Source organism: Dendropsophus ebraccatus, chromosome 7 (assembly GCF_027789765.1).
Source record: "Dendropsophus ebraccatus isolate aDenEbr1 chromosome 7, aDenEbr1.pat, whole genome shotgun sequence".
Lineage (NCBI taxonomy): Eukaryota > Metazoa > Chordata > Amphibia > Anura > Hylidae > Dendropsophus > Dendropsophus ebraccatus.
Window position 1 is genome coordinate 142,376,680 of NC_091460.1, and position 17,257 is coordinate 142,393,936.

At 42.3% G+C, this 17,257-nt stretch overlaps 1 protein-coding gene across 3 annotated transcripts in view; it reads right to left on the reverse strand.

Annotated features, from left to right (window-relative positions):
• Window positions 1-16,343, reverse strand: part of CLGN (calmegin) — a 30,809-nt gene extending 14,466 nt beyond the window's left edge. The window contains exons 1-5 of one of the 3 annotated variants that reach the window (XM_069976856.1): window positions 16,225-16,343; window positions 7,956-8,117; window positions 6,131-6,204; window positions 4,301-4,359; window positions 1,791-1,932 (exon numbers count right to left, since the gene is read on the reverse strand). In XM_069976856.1, coding sequence (XP_069832957.1) covers window positions 1,791-1,932; window positions 4,301-4,359; window positions 6,131-6,204; window positions 7,956-8,108 — 428 coding nt within the window. In that variant the 5' untranslated portion in view covers window positions 8,109-8,117; window positions 16,225-16,343. Of the gene's footprint in view, window positions 1-1,790; window positions 1,933-4,300; window positions 4,360-6,130; window positions 6,205-7,955; window positions 8,118-8,202; window positions 8,287-13,111; window positions 13,151-16,224 lie in introns of those variants that run through there. The other 2 variants (XM_069976854.1, XM_069976855.1) reach the window with 2 other exon arrangements.
• Between the last annotated feature and the right edge of the window lie 914 nt (window positions 16,344-17,257).

The following is a 17,257-nucleotide window of genomic DNA, read 5'->3' on the forward strand; positions in this document are numbered from 1 at the left end:
CACCTCTGTCCATGTCAGGAACTGTCCAGAGCAGCAGCAAATCCCCATAGAAAACCTCTCCTGCTCTGGACAGTTCCTGACATGGGCAGAGGTGGCAGCAGAGAGCACTGTATCAGACTGGAAAGAATACACCACTTCCTGCAGGACACACAGCAGCTGATAAGTACTGGAAGACTGGAGAATATTAAATAGAAGTAAATTACAAATCTATATAACTTTTTGAAACCAGTTGATTTGAAAGAAAAAGATTTTCGCTGGAGTACCCCTTTAAAATCACTGTATAATTACATTGTTCTGGATATTTCATGCCCCTGCTAGTATTAGTACATGTACACATTCTCCTTACTCAAGTCTAGAACACATATCGGTTTATCACATCTGTTGTTAAATGGCCTAGAAAGACAAGGCAGCTGAGCTGTAGAAACATCAGAGTTAGAGATGAGCGATTCTCGGGCAGGCTAGGGTTAATCCGAACCTGAACGTTCTGCATTTGATTACAGGTGGCTGAAGAAGTTAGATGCAGCCCTAGGGAGTCCTGAAAAACATGGATACAGCCTATGAGGATATTCATGTTTTCCAGGCAGCTGCCTTCACACGTAACTGATCCGGAATTTTCACTCCACTGCGGATATGGGACCCGGCCCCTTTAATCCCTGGCCGCCCGGAGCATACATTACCTGCTCGGCGACCAGGCTGTGTGCGAAGCTCCCGGCTCCTGTCGGTCCCATCAGCCAATCAGTGCTGCCGTGCACTGATTGGCTGATGAGGAATCAGGAGTCTTACACACAGCCGGGGTACCGAGCAGGTAATGTATGCTCCGGGCCAGGGGCAGCTCTGGAGCATACATCACCTGCTCCAGGCTCCTGCTTGCTTCAGAGTCTCCCGGCATCACCCGGCAGTCAGCCAATCAGTTCACTGCGGCGGACCAGCGCACTGATTGGCTGACCGCCGGGAGATGCTGGAAGGCCCCGAAGCAAGCAGGAGCCTGGAGCAGGTGATGTATGCTCTGGGTTGGGGCTGCGGGGGTTAAAGGGGCCGGGTTACATATCCGCAGTGGAATGAAAATTCCGCTGCAGATATGTAACCCCATAGACCTTCACACTACCAAATCGGCTGCGGATCCGGTACGTGTGAAGGCATCCTTAGGGTACCATCCAACTTCTTCAGCCATCGATAATCAAATGCAGAGCGTTCAGGTTTGGATGAACCCTATCGTGCTCGAGATTCGCTCATCTTCAATCAGTGCGCCTATCACGAGGTTGTGTCTGTTATTGCAGCTTTAACGTCCTATTCCACAAAACGATTATACGGCCGATAATCGTCCCGTAGAATAAAAGGCCAAGATCAGCTGCATTGGTCATGTCGTCTGATCGTTGCTGTTGTTTGTCTTTCATCCATGTTGAAAGACAAACGACTGGGATAGCAGCGATGTGCTGCCATCTTTCCGAGGAATAGGAGTGGCAGCAGACCACCACTATCCTCTATGGGCTGCCCGGACAATCAATGATCACCCGGGCAGCCCCCCCGCACTTCCCTGTGGCCCCTCGCTGTGATGGGGGAACAAGGAGCAAACGAGCGCTGACAGCAATCGTTTACTCCTCACAGTCGGCCCGTCACTCTACTGAAGCAAAAGAGGTTAAACTGCAAAAGCACACACAACCCCTGGACAAGGGTGGTCCTGTGTTTGGAAGAAAGCAGCCATTCTGGGGGTTTTTTTGTAATCTTCACTGCAATGTGGCACACAGACACGCAGCTTCTTTCTATCCATAGGATGATACATGAGAACTTACTGGACAATCAGAGGGTCACTCTCAAAGATAAAAGGCTTCTTTAGTTTTGCGGCAATGGCGTGGTGCCTCGCCGTGGACTTCAGCACCAGACCCAGGTCTCCTGATAACTTGTTCTCCTTCAGTTCCTCTATTTTCCATTCACCTAAAATATAAGTATAAAGTATAGAGTATGTACAAAGTAACCTTAGGCAGAGTATTACACAAGGTCTTTATTTTATTTTTCACAGTAAAAAAAACCCCACAACCCACGTCCTTGGTAACACGTCATCCAACTTCCCAATTACTAGAGCTATTAGTGAGCGACATCACTCTGGGCATGATCTAGTTACAAAACTACAACTCCCATCATGCCTGGATATGTGAGATAAGCTTTAGCTTTGGCTGTCCAGGCATGATGGGAGTTGTAGTTTTGCAACAGCTGGAGGGCCTGAGTTTGACCCCCCTGATAGAGACGCTATATCTGCTAGGAGTTTTTGGGGTATTGGGGGTTGGTATTGAAGCTGGGTTACTATGCACTCAGTCCTAATCCCTGTAATCCGAAATAATACCCATAGCCTGGACAAAAATATTCCCATGTCAGATATAGGGAACATACACACATGGCCAATCCACAATATTTGCTGTAAAGCAAACTGGTCATGTAAATGTCACTTTTTAGGAATCAATAAGTATCAATAGTACAAGCAATTTTAAGAAACTGTAATAGGTTTTTATTAAGCAAAAGAGCTTCCTTCTGTATTGAAAAAGCTGTTTTCCTACCTCCCCCCCCCCCCACACACACACTTCAGAAGAAGCAGGATTTCTGTGTCTATTTTGCTCTATGGAGAGGGGATGAGGGAGCAGAGAGAGGAGAAAAGGCAGCCCTGCACAACACTACTGCAATCTTCTCTCACCAAGCTCCCAGATAAGCACTGATCTTTCTGACCTGTGAATTCAGCATTTTCTGTGCCCAGACAGTCTCCAAACTGTACAGCTGCTTCTCTTCCTGCTCACTCATCCCCCTCAGCCTGCCCCCCCATAGGTTATAATGGACTCAGCAAACCAGTCTTCACTTTGCTCCTCTGTAATGTAGATGGCTTTGCCTGATAATGAACAGATAAGAAGTGAGGGAGGGGGGAGGCTGGAAAACAGCTTTTTGAGTACAGAAAGAGGCTTTTGTGCCTAATAAAGCCTATTACAGAGTTTCTTAAAATTCCTCGTAAAAACAAAAAATCCAAATGCCAGCAATATCTGCACAATTTGGAAAAGCTGAGAACTTTCAACTGTAAATCCACCCCATGTATTCGTACGCTACTGGGATTGGGCCTAATGGTCCACTAGCAGGGTTCACATCTTCTGGGGTTCTAGAGGAATCAAACTAACAGAAGCACAGAGCACAGATATAGGATAAGTAAGTATCCATTCACACAGGAAGAAACTGCTGCCGGTCAGAGCAACTAAAATCTGTGAGAGAAAGCTGTAGCAGGCGAGTAGAGAAATAAGATTTTACATGTTGCGTCTAAATATTGTGTGAAATGTCATCATGGATACTGACCTGGGACTGTAGGACTTTCTCAAATTTTTAACAAATAATATTGTGGAAAGATCAAAAATTTGTTGCAGATTTCCCGCACTAAATTTAACAGTAAAAAAACTAAAACTGCTATAAAATTCATGTAAGTCATGTGATTGGGTGGATTTTCTGGGGATTTCCTACAGATCCGAGGCCACTGTAGATTCTAAACCAAAGGAAAACAATTCAGTGCGGATTTGTTTTAGGTCTAAAATTAATGGAAAAACGCCAATAAAAATGGCAGCAGATGGCAAATGGCAGGGAGATTTATCAAACATGGTGTAAAGTGAAACTGGCTCAGTCGCCCCTAGCAACCAATCAGATTCCACCTTTCATTCCTCACAGACTCTTTGGAAAATGAAAGGTGGAATCTGATTGGTTGCCGGGGGCGACTGAGCCAGTGTCACTTTACACCATGTTTGATGAATCTCTTCCATGGTGTTTTTTGGGGTTGGGTTTTTCTCTCTTCTGGCGTTAAACTCAAAAAAGCTAGAAAAAAAACACCATGTACGAAATTGGTGTTTTTTTTTTTTTTTTTTGGGCCTTAAAAACGCCAGACAAAAAGTGTGAGTGAGGGCGCCCTTAGGATTTCCCTGCAGATAGTTTGCAGATTTGGGCTACATTCAGACGCTGTAAAACAGCGGCCATTCCGTGTTCCTCCGGCCAATACTGCAGTACTGCTGGCCCTATGAGTGTACCTGGGAAATAATTAACCATCGACTTCCATGTACAATGTCCGTTGTGAGCTACATAGGGTGCACAACAGTGGCCGTTGTTCTATTGATACCAATGTAAACAAATGAATTCTGAAAACTTCAGCCGTGGTTCTCCCATTCCTTTACATGGTGTGAACATAGCCTTGATATGTAACGCAGCGAACCTAACCTATTGCACAAGACTTGCGTATCGGTGCTCCCCCGCCCCTTGTATGAGGCTAGCCCACCCCCACGGTTCTTACCATCATATTTAGCGATGTCTTCGTCTGCATCTTCCTTTATGGTTTTGGAGAGGACCCACCTGGAGTTAAGCACAGGTCACGTTAAGGATGACTATGGTAATGGACCTACATGTAGCGTTCTATCCACATAGTACTCAGACTCTTTCTGTTATTTTCAAGGTTTCTATAATAAACTTGTTGATCCAGATGGAAGAGGCAACGGGTGATCCAAAGGCCAATGGAAGAACTGCCCAGGGCTGATCAAAGACCAATTAGACAGGATCGGGATAGATTGGCGCCATGTGCGGGAACCAGACGGTGGTTAAAAAAAGGACCACGCCACCGACATGCCCCACGCTTCATGTAAAAAAAACAAAAAAAACAAGAGGGACAGAGAGGCAGAGGGCGCCTCACCTTGTCTGTCAATCAAATCCGACTTATTTGCTACATTACAATAAATGGAGCAAAAGAGTTGGAGGTTCTGCTGACTGGTGAGTGCTACACACTCCTCTGGTTTTATCTTGGGATCAACGGGATGACAATTAAAGGGGTATTCCACTCAAACATAACTTTTGATATGTTGCTGCCCATGGTGAGACTAACAATTCCTTCCATACTTGTTATTATCTATTCAGTCTCCTTCCCCCAGTTCTGGGCTACTGCTTTCTGCTGAAGACACAAAAATCTGTGTGTGAGCCCTTCTCTCTGTCTCCCCCTCCTCCCCCTCCCTTCTGAGATGGCTGATGTAAACAAATCCCTGACTGGCTGTATCTGCAACGTTGTAGCTTCTTTGTAATGCTGGGAGGGCCTATCACAGTATTACATAGGGTCACCTCTACCACAGTATGGTACAGTACAGTTCACATAAGGTCACCTCCACCTAGTGTCCAAAGGAGCAGCTTAAGGACCTATTCCATGGAACGATTATCGTCCGTATTCGGCCGATATCGGCCGCTACGGACGATAATCGTCCCGTGGAATAGAGTGCAACGATCAGCAGACATCGTTCATTTTGAAACATGTTGAAAAACAATCGACTGATATAGCAGCGATCTGCTGCCGTCGCTCCGTTGAATAGGGGCGTCGGCAGCAGACGCTGCTATATCCTATGGGCTGCCCGGACGATCAGCGATCACCCGGGCAGCCCCCCAGCAGCTCCCCTCCGCCCCTCCCGCACTCACCCGCTCGCTGCAGCCGCGTGGAATAGCGGCGGCAGCGAGCGGGGAACAAGGAGCAAACGAGCGCTGAGAGCGCTCGTTTGCTCCTCTTAACGACCAGTGTAATAGGCCCTTTATCCAGGTACAGGCAAAGAGTAGTGCAAGACATTGGGGGAGATTTATCAAACATGGTGGAAAGTGAAACTGGCCCAGTTGCCCCTAGCAACCAATCAGATTCCACCTTTTATTCCTTACAGACTCTTTGGAAAATGAAAGGTGGAATCTGATAGGTTGCCGGGGGCAACTGAGCCAGTTTCACTTTACTCCATGTTTGATAAATCCCCCCCAAAGAGTACAGTACTGTCCGAGACAGAAAATGTCCAAAGCAGGAACATGGACAGAGGTGGCAGCAGAGAGCACTGTGTCAGACTGGAAAGAAAACACCACTTCCTGCAGGACATACAGCAGCTGATAATTATGGGAAGACTTCAGATTTTAAAATAGAAGTAAATTACAAATCTATATAATTTTCTGAAACCAGTTGATATGAAGAAAAAAAAAGATTTTCGTGGGAGTACCCCTTTAAGTTATAATGGTTTTTTTGTATGTTAAAAATATTGTAACCTGAGGCCACTTTACCTGAGGGAGAACTGAATCTACTGAGGTAACAATATACAAATTTAAAGTAACGTACCCATCCAGAGATCCATCATCAAAGGTCTCAGAGAAGAAGACCTCACCGCTAGGGACCGGTGTCTGGTACATAACCTAGTATGAATAAAATATCACTTGTCATTTATATTAATAAGATTCCAGGGTTGTTCATGATCCAATAGTAAATGGCAGTAAAAAAATATAATATAAAATGTTTTAAGGTGGAGACACTGGTGATGCTGTGGAAAAGCTGCAAGGTTTAAAGCGACTCTGTATCCACCAACCCCCCCCCCCCCCACACACACACACACACACACACACACACACACACACACACACTACCAACCCACCCCACCAAACCGCTGGTAGTATCTGTTTGATGAGAGTGAGCCCTTACCGGTCGTGTCATTTATAATGTGCCTGGTGCCTTGGTCAGAGCAAAAAATGAAAACAACGGCCGTTTTTTTCCATACTGCAATAAATGCATTGTGGTCGATGCAACAACCGCCGTTGTTTTTACACAATGTATTGAAAGACGGCCGTTGTTTTGAGAGCCAAACAATGGCCGTTGTTCAATGCACTGTGTGCACTGTGTGAAAAATAGTACCTTGTGTAAACATAGCCTAAAACAGTATGTATAGTATATTTAACAGCACATATAGTATATAAAACAACATATAGTATATTAAACAGTACACATAGGGGGACAAGTCCGGCGTTTTTTACACCGTCTTACAAATGTCCCCGCAGCTCCGCAGCTCAGGGCATTTATGTAGAGGCGCATGGCCTCTCCATAAATCCCGAGCGCTCAGAGCCCGTCCGTGCAAAGATTTTGAAACCTAAGCGAGGTCAGAGCTGGCGTATGTTTCAGTGTCAGTTTTCCACCGGAGAAACACCCCCTCTCCGCTCCCCTCCGCCCCACTGACGAAGGAGGCGCAGATGCGAACAAAATATTCGCAAAAATACCCTTTGCGAATATTTTGAAGCCAATCTCCCCCATTTGCGACAAAAAAAAGGCATATTCGTCTTTTCATACATGTCCCCCATGGTATATAAAACAACATATAGTATATAAAACAGCACATGTAGTATATAAAACAGCACATGTAGTATATAAAACAGCACATGTAGTATATAAAACAGCACATGTAGTATATAAAACAGCACATGTAGTATATAAAACAGCACATGTAGTATATAAAACAGCACATGTAGTATATAAAACAGCACATGTAGTATATAAAACATATAGTATATAAAACAGCACATGTAGTATATAAAACAGCACATGTAGTATATAAAACAGCACATGTAGTATATAAAACAACATATAGTATATAAAACAGCACATGTAGTATATAAAACAGCACATGTAGTATATAAAACCGTACACATGTATGAAAAAGCGTAAATGCCTTCTTTAGGCGCAGATGGGGCAAATCGGCGTAAAAATATTTGCAAATGGCATTTTTACGAATATTTTTTTCCCATCTGCCCCATCTGCGCCACCTTCACCAGTGGGGCGGAGAGGGGGCGTTATGAGGGGTGCGGCCTCTGTGTGCACCGCATTTATCATTTTTCCAGTGGAAAAATGATACTGAAACCTACGCCAGCTCTGAGCTCTGAGCTGGCGTAGGTTTCAAAATTTTCGCACGGACGGGCTCTGTGCGATCGGGATTTATGTAGAGGCAATGCACCTCTACATAAATCCCCTGAGCTCCGGAGCTGCGGGGACATTTGTAAGACGGTGTCCCCCATAGTATATAAAATAACATATAGTATATAAAATATCACATATAGTATATAAAATAGTATATACAGTATATAAAATAGTACATATAGTATATAAAATGTGCAGCACCTACCTCTAAATAACTCTTTTGCTCTTCGCTGTTGGTTTCTGTGGTATCTGCTGCTGCTGCATCATCCTCATCTTCCTCTTCTTTGTCACTGACCTCACATGATGCTAAACCAACCAGCAGCGCGGCTAGGCATATCCATCTCCAAGGTGGCTGCATTCTAGGGCTCTGGAAGCACAAAACAAACAGAGATCATTCCGATTGGGTTTTCCATGTGATAAGATGATGGTTCCCTGTAAGGATCTATCATTACTTTAGTGTGACAGGACTGAGTATTCCACCTGCCGTACAGGTAACTAGAGCGGCTGCAGTCACTGGGGAGGGCTATGCTGCTTCTCCCTACAGAACCAGGAGGCCAGGATACGCCAGGCGCAGGGAATGCTGGGATGGGAATACAGCGTTACATCAGCCACAAGGCTTCATTCTGCTAAAGTGTTTACAGGAACAGCTCAAATAGTCACAGTCTACAACGCTGCAATGTTATAGAGATTGTTCAGCCCCAGAAACAGCTTAAGTTGGGATTAAAGTGTCACTGTCGTTAAATTTTTTGGGCCGAAATCAATAGTCCAGGCGAATTTAAGAAACGTAATTGGGTTTATTAGCCGAAAAATGCATTTTTATCATGAAAAAGCAGTTTGGAGCTCTCCCCCGTCTTCATCGTTCAGCAATGACCTCTCTGACCTGTGAATAGGGGCTTTCACACAGCTCCCACTGTGTAATCCTTAAATCTCTGCTCTCTGCTTGCAAATTTTCTCCCCCCTCCCCTCTCCATAGGTTACACAGGGCCCGACTGATGTAAAAGAGTCGAGATTTCATGATATCTATCTATCTAGATAGGAGATAGATAGATAGATAGATAGATAGATAGATAGATAGATAGATAATAGATAGATAGGAGATAGATAGATAGATAGATAGATAGATAGATAGATAGGAGATAGATAGATAATAGATAGATAGGAGATAGATAGATAGATAGATAGATAGATAGATAGATAGATAGATAGATAGATAGATAGATAGATAGATAGGAGATAGATAGATAGATAGATAGATAGGAGATAGATAGATAGATAGATAGATAGATAGATAGATAGATAGATAGATAGATAGATAGAGACACCAGCCTCTACCTCCCTGTAGAAAGATCTCTGCACAGGTCACTGCACATGCCCAAAAAACACTCCCATCATTGTGAAGGCTCTATACCTGTGTACCTATGTCCATGGGGTTGCAGTAAAGCGTATCTCTGAATGCAGTTAGGAACAGTTTAGGCAGGATGGCTGCCGCTATAATAATTATATATAATAATATAAGAAATTATAAAAATATACAATCAGAAAAAAGAAAAAAATCCATGTTTCAGTCTCCGTCTCTATTCTGTAAAAAAAAATAATAATAATAAATAAGTGTGGGTGATGGATTCCCCTTTATCACTGTAAGGTGCGGCTCTACACACATCTGGGGATTATAGGAGGAAACTCAATCTGTTTGATGTTTAGAGAAGAATGAGAAAGGATTCATTATAATCTGAAGCCTGACTAACCATGTGCGGAGAGCAGCAGATCAGAGGGGCAATCCCGGGGGGACGGCGCAGCGCTGGCAGCGCCTCTGCTTATTACTGTTGCTATAATTAATGCGCAGCAAATACCGCCATCAGCAGCCACAGTTTATGCAGAACTAATTGCTGTTGATCACAAATCATCCATCTCTCTGGGTATCAGGCAGCGACTCCTGAGAGTACGAGAAAAGGGAGAGCCGACCGTCACATACACCCGACATCTTTAGAAGCAGAGGTGTTAGAGTCATTATACTTCTAAGGCTGGGAACACACTACGGTTTTTCATCCGTTTTTTTGCATTTGTGTGCATCCGTTTTGATCCGTTTTTCCATTGACTTCCAATATAAAAAAATTAAAAAAAGGATCTTTTTTTTTTTTTAATGGACACAAAAATGAGGTTAACTGCGTTTTTGTGGACGTTACAAATAAGGATCCGCTTTCATTTTCTAATAAAAGTCAATGGAAAAACTGATCACAACAGATGCACACAAATGCATCAGTTTTTTTTTCATACGTTTGAGAAAAAGGTAGTGTGAACCAAGCCTAAGACTTCTACTTTTGATTAGGTTTAAAGTTATTGATACAGTATATACGGCAACTTAAAAGGGGTTTGTCCAGTGAAAATCTTTTTCTTTTAAATCAACTGATTTCAGAAAGTTATATAGATTTGTAATTTACTCCTATTTAAACATCTCAAATCTTCTCATACTTATCAGCTGCTGTATGTCCTGCAGGAAGTGGTGTATTCTCTCCAGTCTGACACAGTGCTCTCAGCTGCCCCCTCTGTCCATGTCAGGAACTGTCCAGAGCAGCAGCAAATTCCCAATAGAAAACCTCTCCTGCTCTGGACAGTTCCTGACATAGACAGAGGTGGCAGTAGAGAGCACTGTGTCAGACTGGAAAGAATAAACCACTTACTGCAGGACATACAGCAGATGATAAGTACTGGAATACTGGGGATTTTTAAAAAGAAGTAAATTACAAATCTATATAGCTTTATGAAACATTTTATTTTTATTTTTAAGTAAAAGAATTTCGTCAGAGTACCCCTTTAATACTACCTCACATTCGTGCCCTAGATACAATGAGATGCTACCAGGAATCACACAAAATATTGCAGGTTAGTTGTTGTGAGTTCTGACTCTGGATTCTCCAGGATGTGGCATATACTTTCTGTGGAAGATTTGTTTCTGTTCACACAACCACACTGGATCCCAGTGCAACTGCTAATGCGCCCATCATAAAAACAAGTTGCTGGACAACCCCTTTAAGGGGAGGTGTCACCTAAATTTTCTTTTACTTATTAGAATCAGATCCTAAAACTTTTTCTTTTTTCCTAATCTGTATTTCCTGACTTTATTTTTTTATTTGTTTTTATTTCACTTTTTGTACATTGTTATGGGGGCGGCCATCTTGCCTGGGCTGTTTTTAACACCATTTAATTACATACTTTACAGCCTCGCTCATGGATATAGACGACAATAGACAGTCTCTGTCCCCTTGAGATGAATGTGAGACATTACTGTGCGCGCTCTGTGACCTGTGAAGAGGTCATTCCACAGGGAGCTGCTATTGTCTCCTCTATCTACTGGTGTCACATGATGCTGCAATGCTGTACAGATCACTTTACAGCAGCCTGCTTTTATTATAACAGACACAACAGGAAGTCTCAGCTTAGTTTTAGCCCCAGTGGTGAGAATGAAAACTGCAAGATCTCAGGATTATTTCATAATATAGAGAGAAAAATGGAAAATTAGAAAAAAAAAATCTTAAAAAAATTTTTAAAATAAAAACATAATTCAAACAATAAGTCATTTTCTGATGAGACTGTCCCTTTAAATGAGACTGTCCCTGGTAAATGTCCAAAAAGTCTGCTTTGCCTAACAGCTTTTGTTTACAAGACGTCTAACAATTAAAAAAAAAAAAAAAAAAACTAAGCAAAAAAAAAAACTGAAAATAATTCCTAATGTTTCATAAAAAAACTTCTAAGGCTGGGTTCACACTACATTTTTGCAATCCGTTTTTTTTACTCTGTTTTTTGCAAAATAAAAAGAAGGAAAAACGGATGCATGTGTGTGTGCATCCGTTTTGATCGGTTTTTCCATGGAATTTCATTATAAAAAAAAAAAAAACGGATCAAAACGGAGACAAAAATGAAGTCGAATACGTTTTTGTGTACGTTAAAAAAAACGGATCCGTTTTGATCCGTTATTTTTCTATAATGGAATTCAAAACTGATCAAAACGCAAAATGCATCCATTTTTTCCATCTGTTTTTCATCCTTTTTTTGCAAAAAACGTAGTGTGAACCCAGCCTTAACGTCTCATATGATTCTTGCTTATATACCTGACCTCTCATTAACACTGGAAACTGCAACAACATAGAACCTTCCCTGTGATGCGCGGCTATTTGATGTGCTGTCCATGGTGCTGAACACAGAGCTACAGGCAATGGATCTAATCCTTATGAACCCACATGAGAACTTTATGGCCCAGATTTATCAAAGGGTTAAAATATACACGAGTGTAAAGTGATCACAGCAACCAATCACAGCTCAGCTCTCATGTTACCAGAGCTGTGAGCTGAGCCGTGATTGGCTGCTGGGGGCAGGTTACACCCTCTGTGTTGATAAGTTCTGAAGAAGAGATATTGTAAATCTGATTCCAGCAAAAGATTTATAAAAAATATTGGTCTTCTTTGATGCTATAAAACCACATTGCTATTGAAAAATACGTGCCATTGATCGTATAGTGTAGGTTACATATAGCGGTATAGTGTAGGTTACATATAGCGGTATAGTGTAGGTTACATATAGCGGTATAGTGTAGGTTACGTATAGCAGTATAGTGTAGGTTACGTATAGCGGTATAGTGTAGGTTACCTATAGCGGTATAGTGTAGGTTACCTATAGCGGTATAGTGTAGGTTACATATAGCGGTATAGTGTAGGTTACATATAGCGGTATAGTATACGTTACATATAGCGGTATAGTGTAGGTTACATATAGCGGTATAGTGTAGGTTACATATAGCTGTATAGTATAGGTTACGTATAGCGGTATAGTGTAGGTTACATATAGCGGTATAGTGTAGGTTACATATAGCGGTATAGTGTAGGTGACGTATAGAGGTATAGTGTAGGTTACATATAGCGGTATAGTGTAGGTTACATATAGCGGTATAGTGTAGGTTACATATAGCGGTATAGTGTAGGTTACATATAGCGGTATAGTGTAGGTTACGTATAGCGGTATAGTGTAGGTTACGTATAGCGGTATAGTGTAGGTTACATATAGCGGTATAGTGTAGGTTACATATAGCGGTATAGTATAGGTTACATATAGCTGTATAGTGTAGGTTACATATAGCGGTATAGTGTAGGTTACATATAGCGGTATAGTATAGGTTACATATAGCGGTATAGTCTAGGTTACATATAGCGGTATAGTGTAGGTTACGTATAGCGGTATAGTGTAGGTTACGTATAGCGGTATAGTGTAGGTTACATATAGCGGTATAGTTATATACACATCACATAAAGTGAGCAGTAACTACAGATTATTATGTCGGGATCCCTGCGTTTCCTACTTCTGTGTACTCACCCGCATTGCCCGGCAGCAGTTCCCACCTGGGGGGTTTGAGCAGCCGAGAGCAGAGGCCGTTGCTGTAATGTGAGGTAAGAGGGGGGGGGGGGGGGGGGGTAGTGAGAATTCAGCCTTATAAAAGAACAACATAAAGGATATATACTGTATATACATATAAGATAAGGGTCACACTATTCTGCAGACACAAATGTGGGACGTATCCACAGGAACCCGATCCTCCATTGTCAGCCATCGGGACGTAGCACCATAGTGAGAGGTGCCCTTTAAGGCCATGTTCACACCGAGCAGGTCGGCTGGGGAATCTCTGACGGAAACCTACAATGGACCTGTCCTATGTAAAAGCTCCCACAAGGTTAGAGATGCCAAGTCCAGAGCAGCTGTCAGTGCATGCTGGGAGTTGTAGTTTTGCATTAGTTGGAGGGCCTCAGATTTTGGTCTACACTTTCTGTTGTTCATAGTAACAATGTGGGTGATAGAGGTTAAAGGGAAATTTCGGCAAATTTTTTTTTTTAAATCAACTGGTTTCAGAAGGCTATATAGATTTGTAAATTACTTTTATTTAAAAATCTCCAGTCTTCCTATACTTATCAGCTGCTGTATGTCCTGCAGGAAGTGTATTCTTTCCAGTTTGACACAGTGCTCTCTGCTGCCACCTCTGTCCATGTCAGGAACGGAGAGGTTTTCTACGGGGATTTGCTGCTGCTCTGGACAGTTCCTGACATGGACAGAGGTGGCAGCAGAGAGCACTGTGTCAAACTGGAAAAAATACACTTCCTGCAGGACATACAGCAGCTGATAAGTACTGGAAGACTGGAGATTTTTTATTTTTTTTTAAAGTAAAGTACAAATCTCTAACTTTTTGAAACCGGTCAATTTGGAAGAAGAAAAAAAAAAAAAATCGCTGGAGTCCTTTTAAGGGTCCTTTTACACACACACATCTGACAGATTTTTGAAGCCAAAGCCAGGAATGGATTTGAAAAGAGGAGAAATCTTAGTTTTTTCTTTATGCCAGAGGAACCTTGGCCCTCCAGCTGTTACAAAACTACAATTCCCATCATGCCTGCGCAGACAAAGCTTTAGTTGTCCAGGTATGTTGGGAGTTGTAGTTTTGTAACAGCTGGAGGGCCGAGGTTCCCTACTCCTACCATAATCCATGCTAAACCCCGATAATTCTCTCCGGTCTATAATACAGGTCATCATGCAGCTCTCGTCTAATGGAAAATATCATTATGTTACTAAAATGAGTTTATATGCAGTAGCGGTCGGCTCTCTAGCGGACTCCCCTTCAGTATATAGATGTAATAGAAAGATACTGTATATAGTTGATGAATATTTAATGCAGTATTAGGCACATGTATATAATTTGGCATACATAAAAATAAAAAGGCATAAAAATCATAAAATTACAATTCAGTTATATATACGGTGGTATACATAGAATGTCCTGTATATAATTGGACACCTGTGGTCTTGCTGGGCCCTAGTTTGTATAACTGGGCTTATTAATGGAGTATCGGTGGTTGTACGTTGTTTAGGGTTTGTTCGGTATTAGTCTGCAGATTAATCGTGGTAATGTAGTGTCTCCAAGTAACAACTGTATATAGGTTAGTTGGAGCATTCATATAGTAGTAATCTATATACAGTTGTTACTTAACTAATATAATACTGGGCATCACTAATACCAGGGGATCCATATATCAGTATATACTGTCTGTATGTAAGACACTGACTGTATATAAGGCACTGTCTGTACTGGGGATCCATATATATCAGTATATACTGTCTGTACTGGGGATCCATATATCTGTATATACTGACTGTACTGGGGATCCATATATCTGTATATACTGACCGTACTAGGGATCCATATACTGTATATACTGACTGTACTGACTATCCATATATCTGTATATACTGACTGTACTGGGGATCCATATATCTGTATATACTGACTGTACTGGGGATCCATATACTGTATATACTGACTGTACTGGGGATCCATATATCTGTATATACTGACTGTACTAGGGATCCATATATCTGTATATACTGACTGTACTAGGGATCCATATATCTGTATATACTGACTGTACTAGGGATCCATATATCTGTATATACTGACTGTACTAGGGATCCATATATCTGTATACACTGACTGTACTGGGGATCCATATATCTTTATACACACTATATTGTATGTTGTATTGTATGACTGAAAATTAAGGGAAATAGCCCTATATTCCCATAATTAATGTACATTAGAAATTTGTATAACTTTCCATAAGTAATAACATATCAAAAAATAATTTTTGCCAGAGTTCTCCTTTAATAAAAATAATATATCTCATAGGTCATATATAATAATAAATAATAATAATAATAATAATAATAATAATCATATCCATAGGTCATATATAGTGATAACTAATAATAATATATCTTATTGGCCACATACAGTGTGTAATATATAATGTTACTATGTGATATTATGTATAGTGGTAATAGCACAGGATGATAGATGATACATGATTATATATATATTTATGCCCAGTGATGGATATAATCCAGGCCAATGCCCCGATAGTAACAACAAATCCCCCAACTGGGTAATATCATCCACAGTATATAGTAAGGTGCAATATAGGGGGGGGGGGGGGGGGGTCAGGGGTCACAAGGAGCTGGAGATGCTGAGGAGGAGGGAGAAGCCCCGGACAGATGGCACCGGCTGCCAGAGGGGAGGGGGGGCTGTATGGTCACTGTCAGGGGGTGATGGGCAGGATGTGCGGGTGATGAGGGTGATGGTCAGGGGGTGATGGGCAGGATGTGCGGGTGATGGGCAGGATGTGCGGGTGATGAGGGTGATGGTCAGGGGGTGATGGGCAGGATGTGCGGGTGATGGGCAGGGGGTGATGGTCAGGGGGTGATGGTCAGGGGGTGATGGGCAGGATGTGCGGGTGATGGTCAGGGGGTGATGGTCAGGGGGTGATGGGCGGGATGTGCGGGTGATGGTCAGGGGGTGATGGGCAGGATGTGCGGGTGATGGGCAGGGGGTGATGAGGGTGATGGTCAGGGGGGTGATGCGGGGTGAGGGCTGCGGTCACTATACTCACTGTGATCGGGGAGGCCAGGACGGGCGGCCGCTGTGAGGAGGAGGAGGAGGATGGGCTGACAGGTAGAATCCGGGCTCTTCTCTCAGCTGTAATGATGGTGATGATAATCCTCCTCCTCCTCCTCCGAGCTGGGGGAGGGGAATACGGCAGGAGGAGGCTGTATAATACCAGGCATCCCTAAATCTGTATATACTGACAGTATACAGGGCACTGACTGTACTGGGGATCCATATATCTGTATATACTGACAGTATACAGAATACTGACTGTACTGGGGATCCATATATCAGTATATACTGACAGTATACAGAGAACTGACTGTACTGGGGATCCATATAACTATATATACTGACAATATACAGGGCACTGACTGTACTGGGGATCCATATACTAGTATATACTGACAGTATACAGGGCACTGACTGTACTGGGGAGCCATATATCTGTATATACTGACAGTATACAGGGCACTGACTGTACTGGGGAGCCATATATCTGTATATACTGACAGTATACAGAATACTGACTGTACTGGGGATCCATATATCAGTATATACTGACAGTATACAGGGCACTGACAGTACTGGGGATCCATATATCTGTATATACTGACAGTATACAGGGCACTGACAGTACTGGGGATCCATATATCTGTATATACTGACAGTATACAGAATACTGACTGTACTGGGGAGCCATATATCTGTATATACTGACAGTATACAGGGCACTGACTGTACTGGGGAGCCATATATCTGTATATACAGGGCACTGACAGTACTGGGGATCCATATATCTGTATATACTGACAGTATACAGGGCACTGACAGTACTGGGGATCCATATATCTGTATATACTGACTGTACTGGGGGTCTATATATCTGTATAGGGGAAATTACAGTACTGGAGGCAGGAAATCTATGTGTGTGAATATACTGTCTGTATACAGGGCACTGACTATATTGGGAGCCAGGGAATCCATATATATATATATATATATATATATATATATATATATATATATATATATAT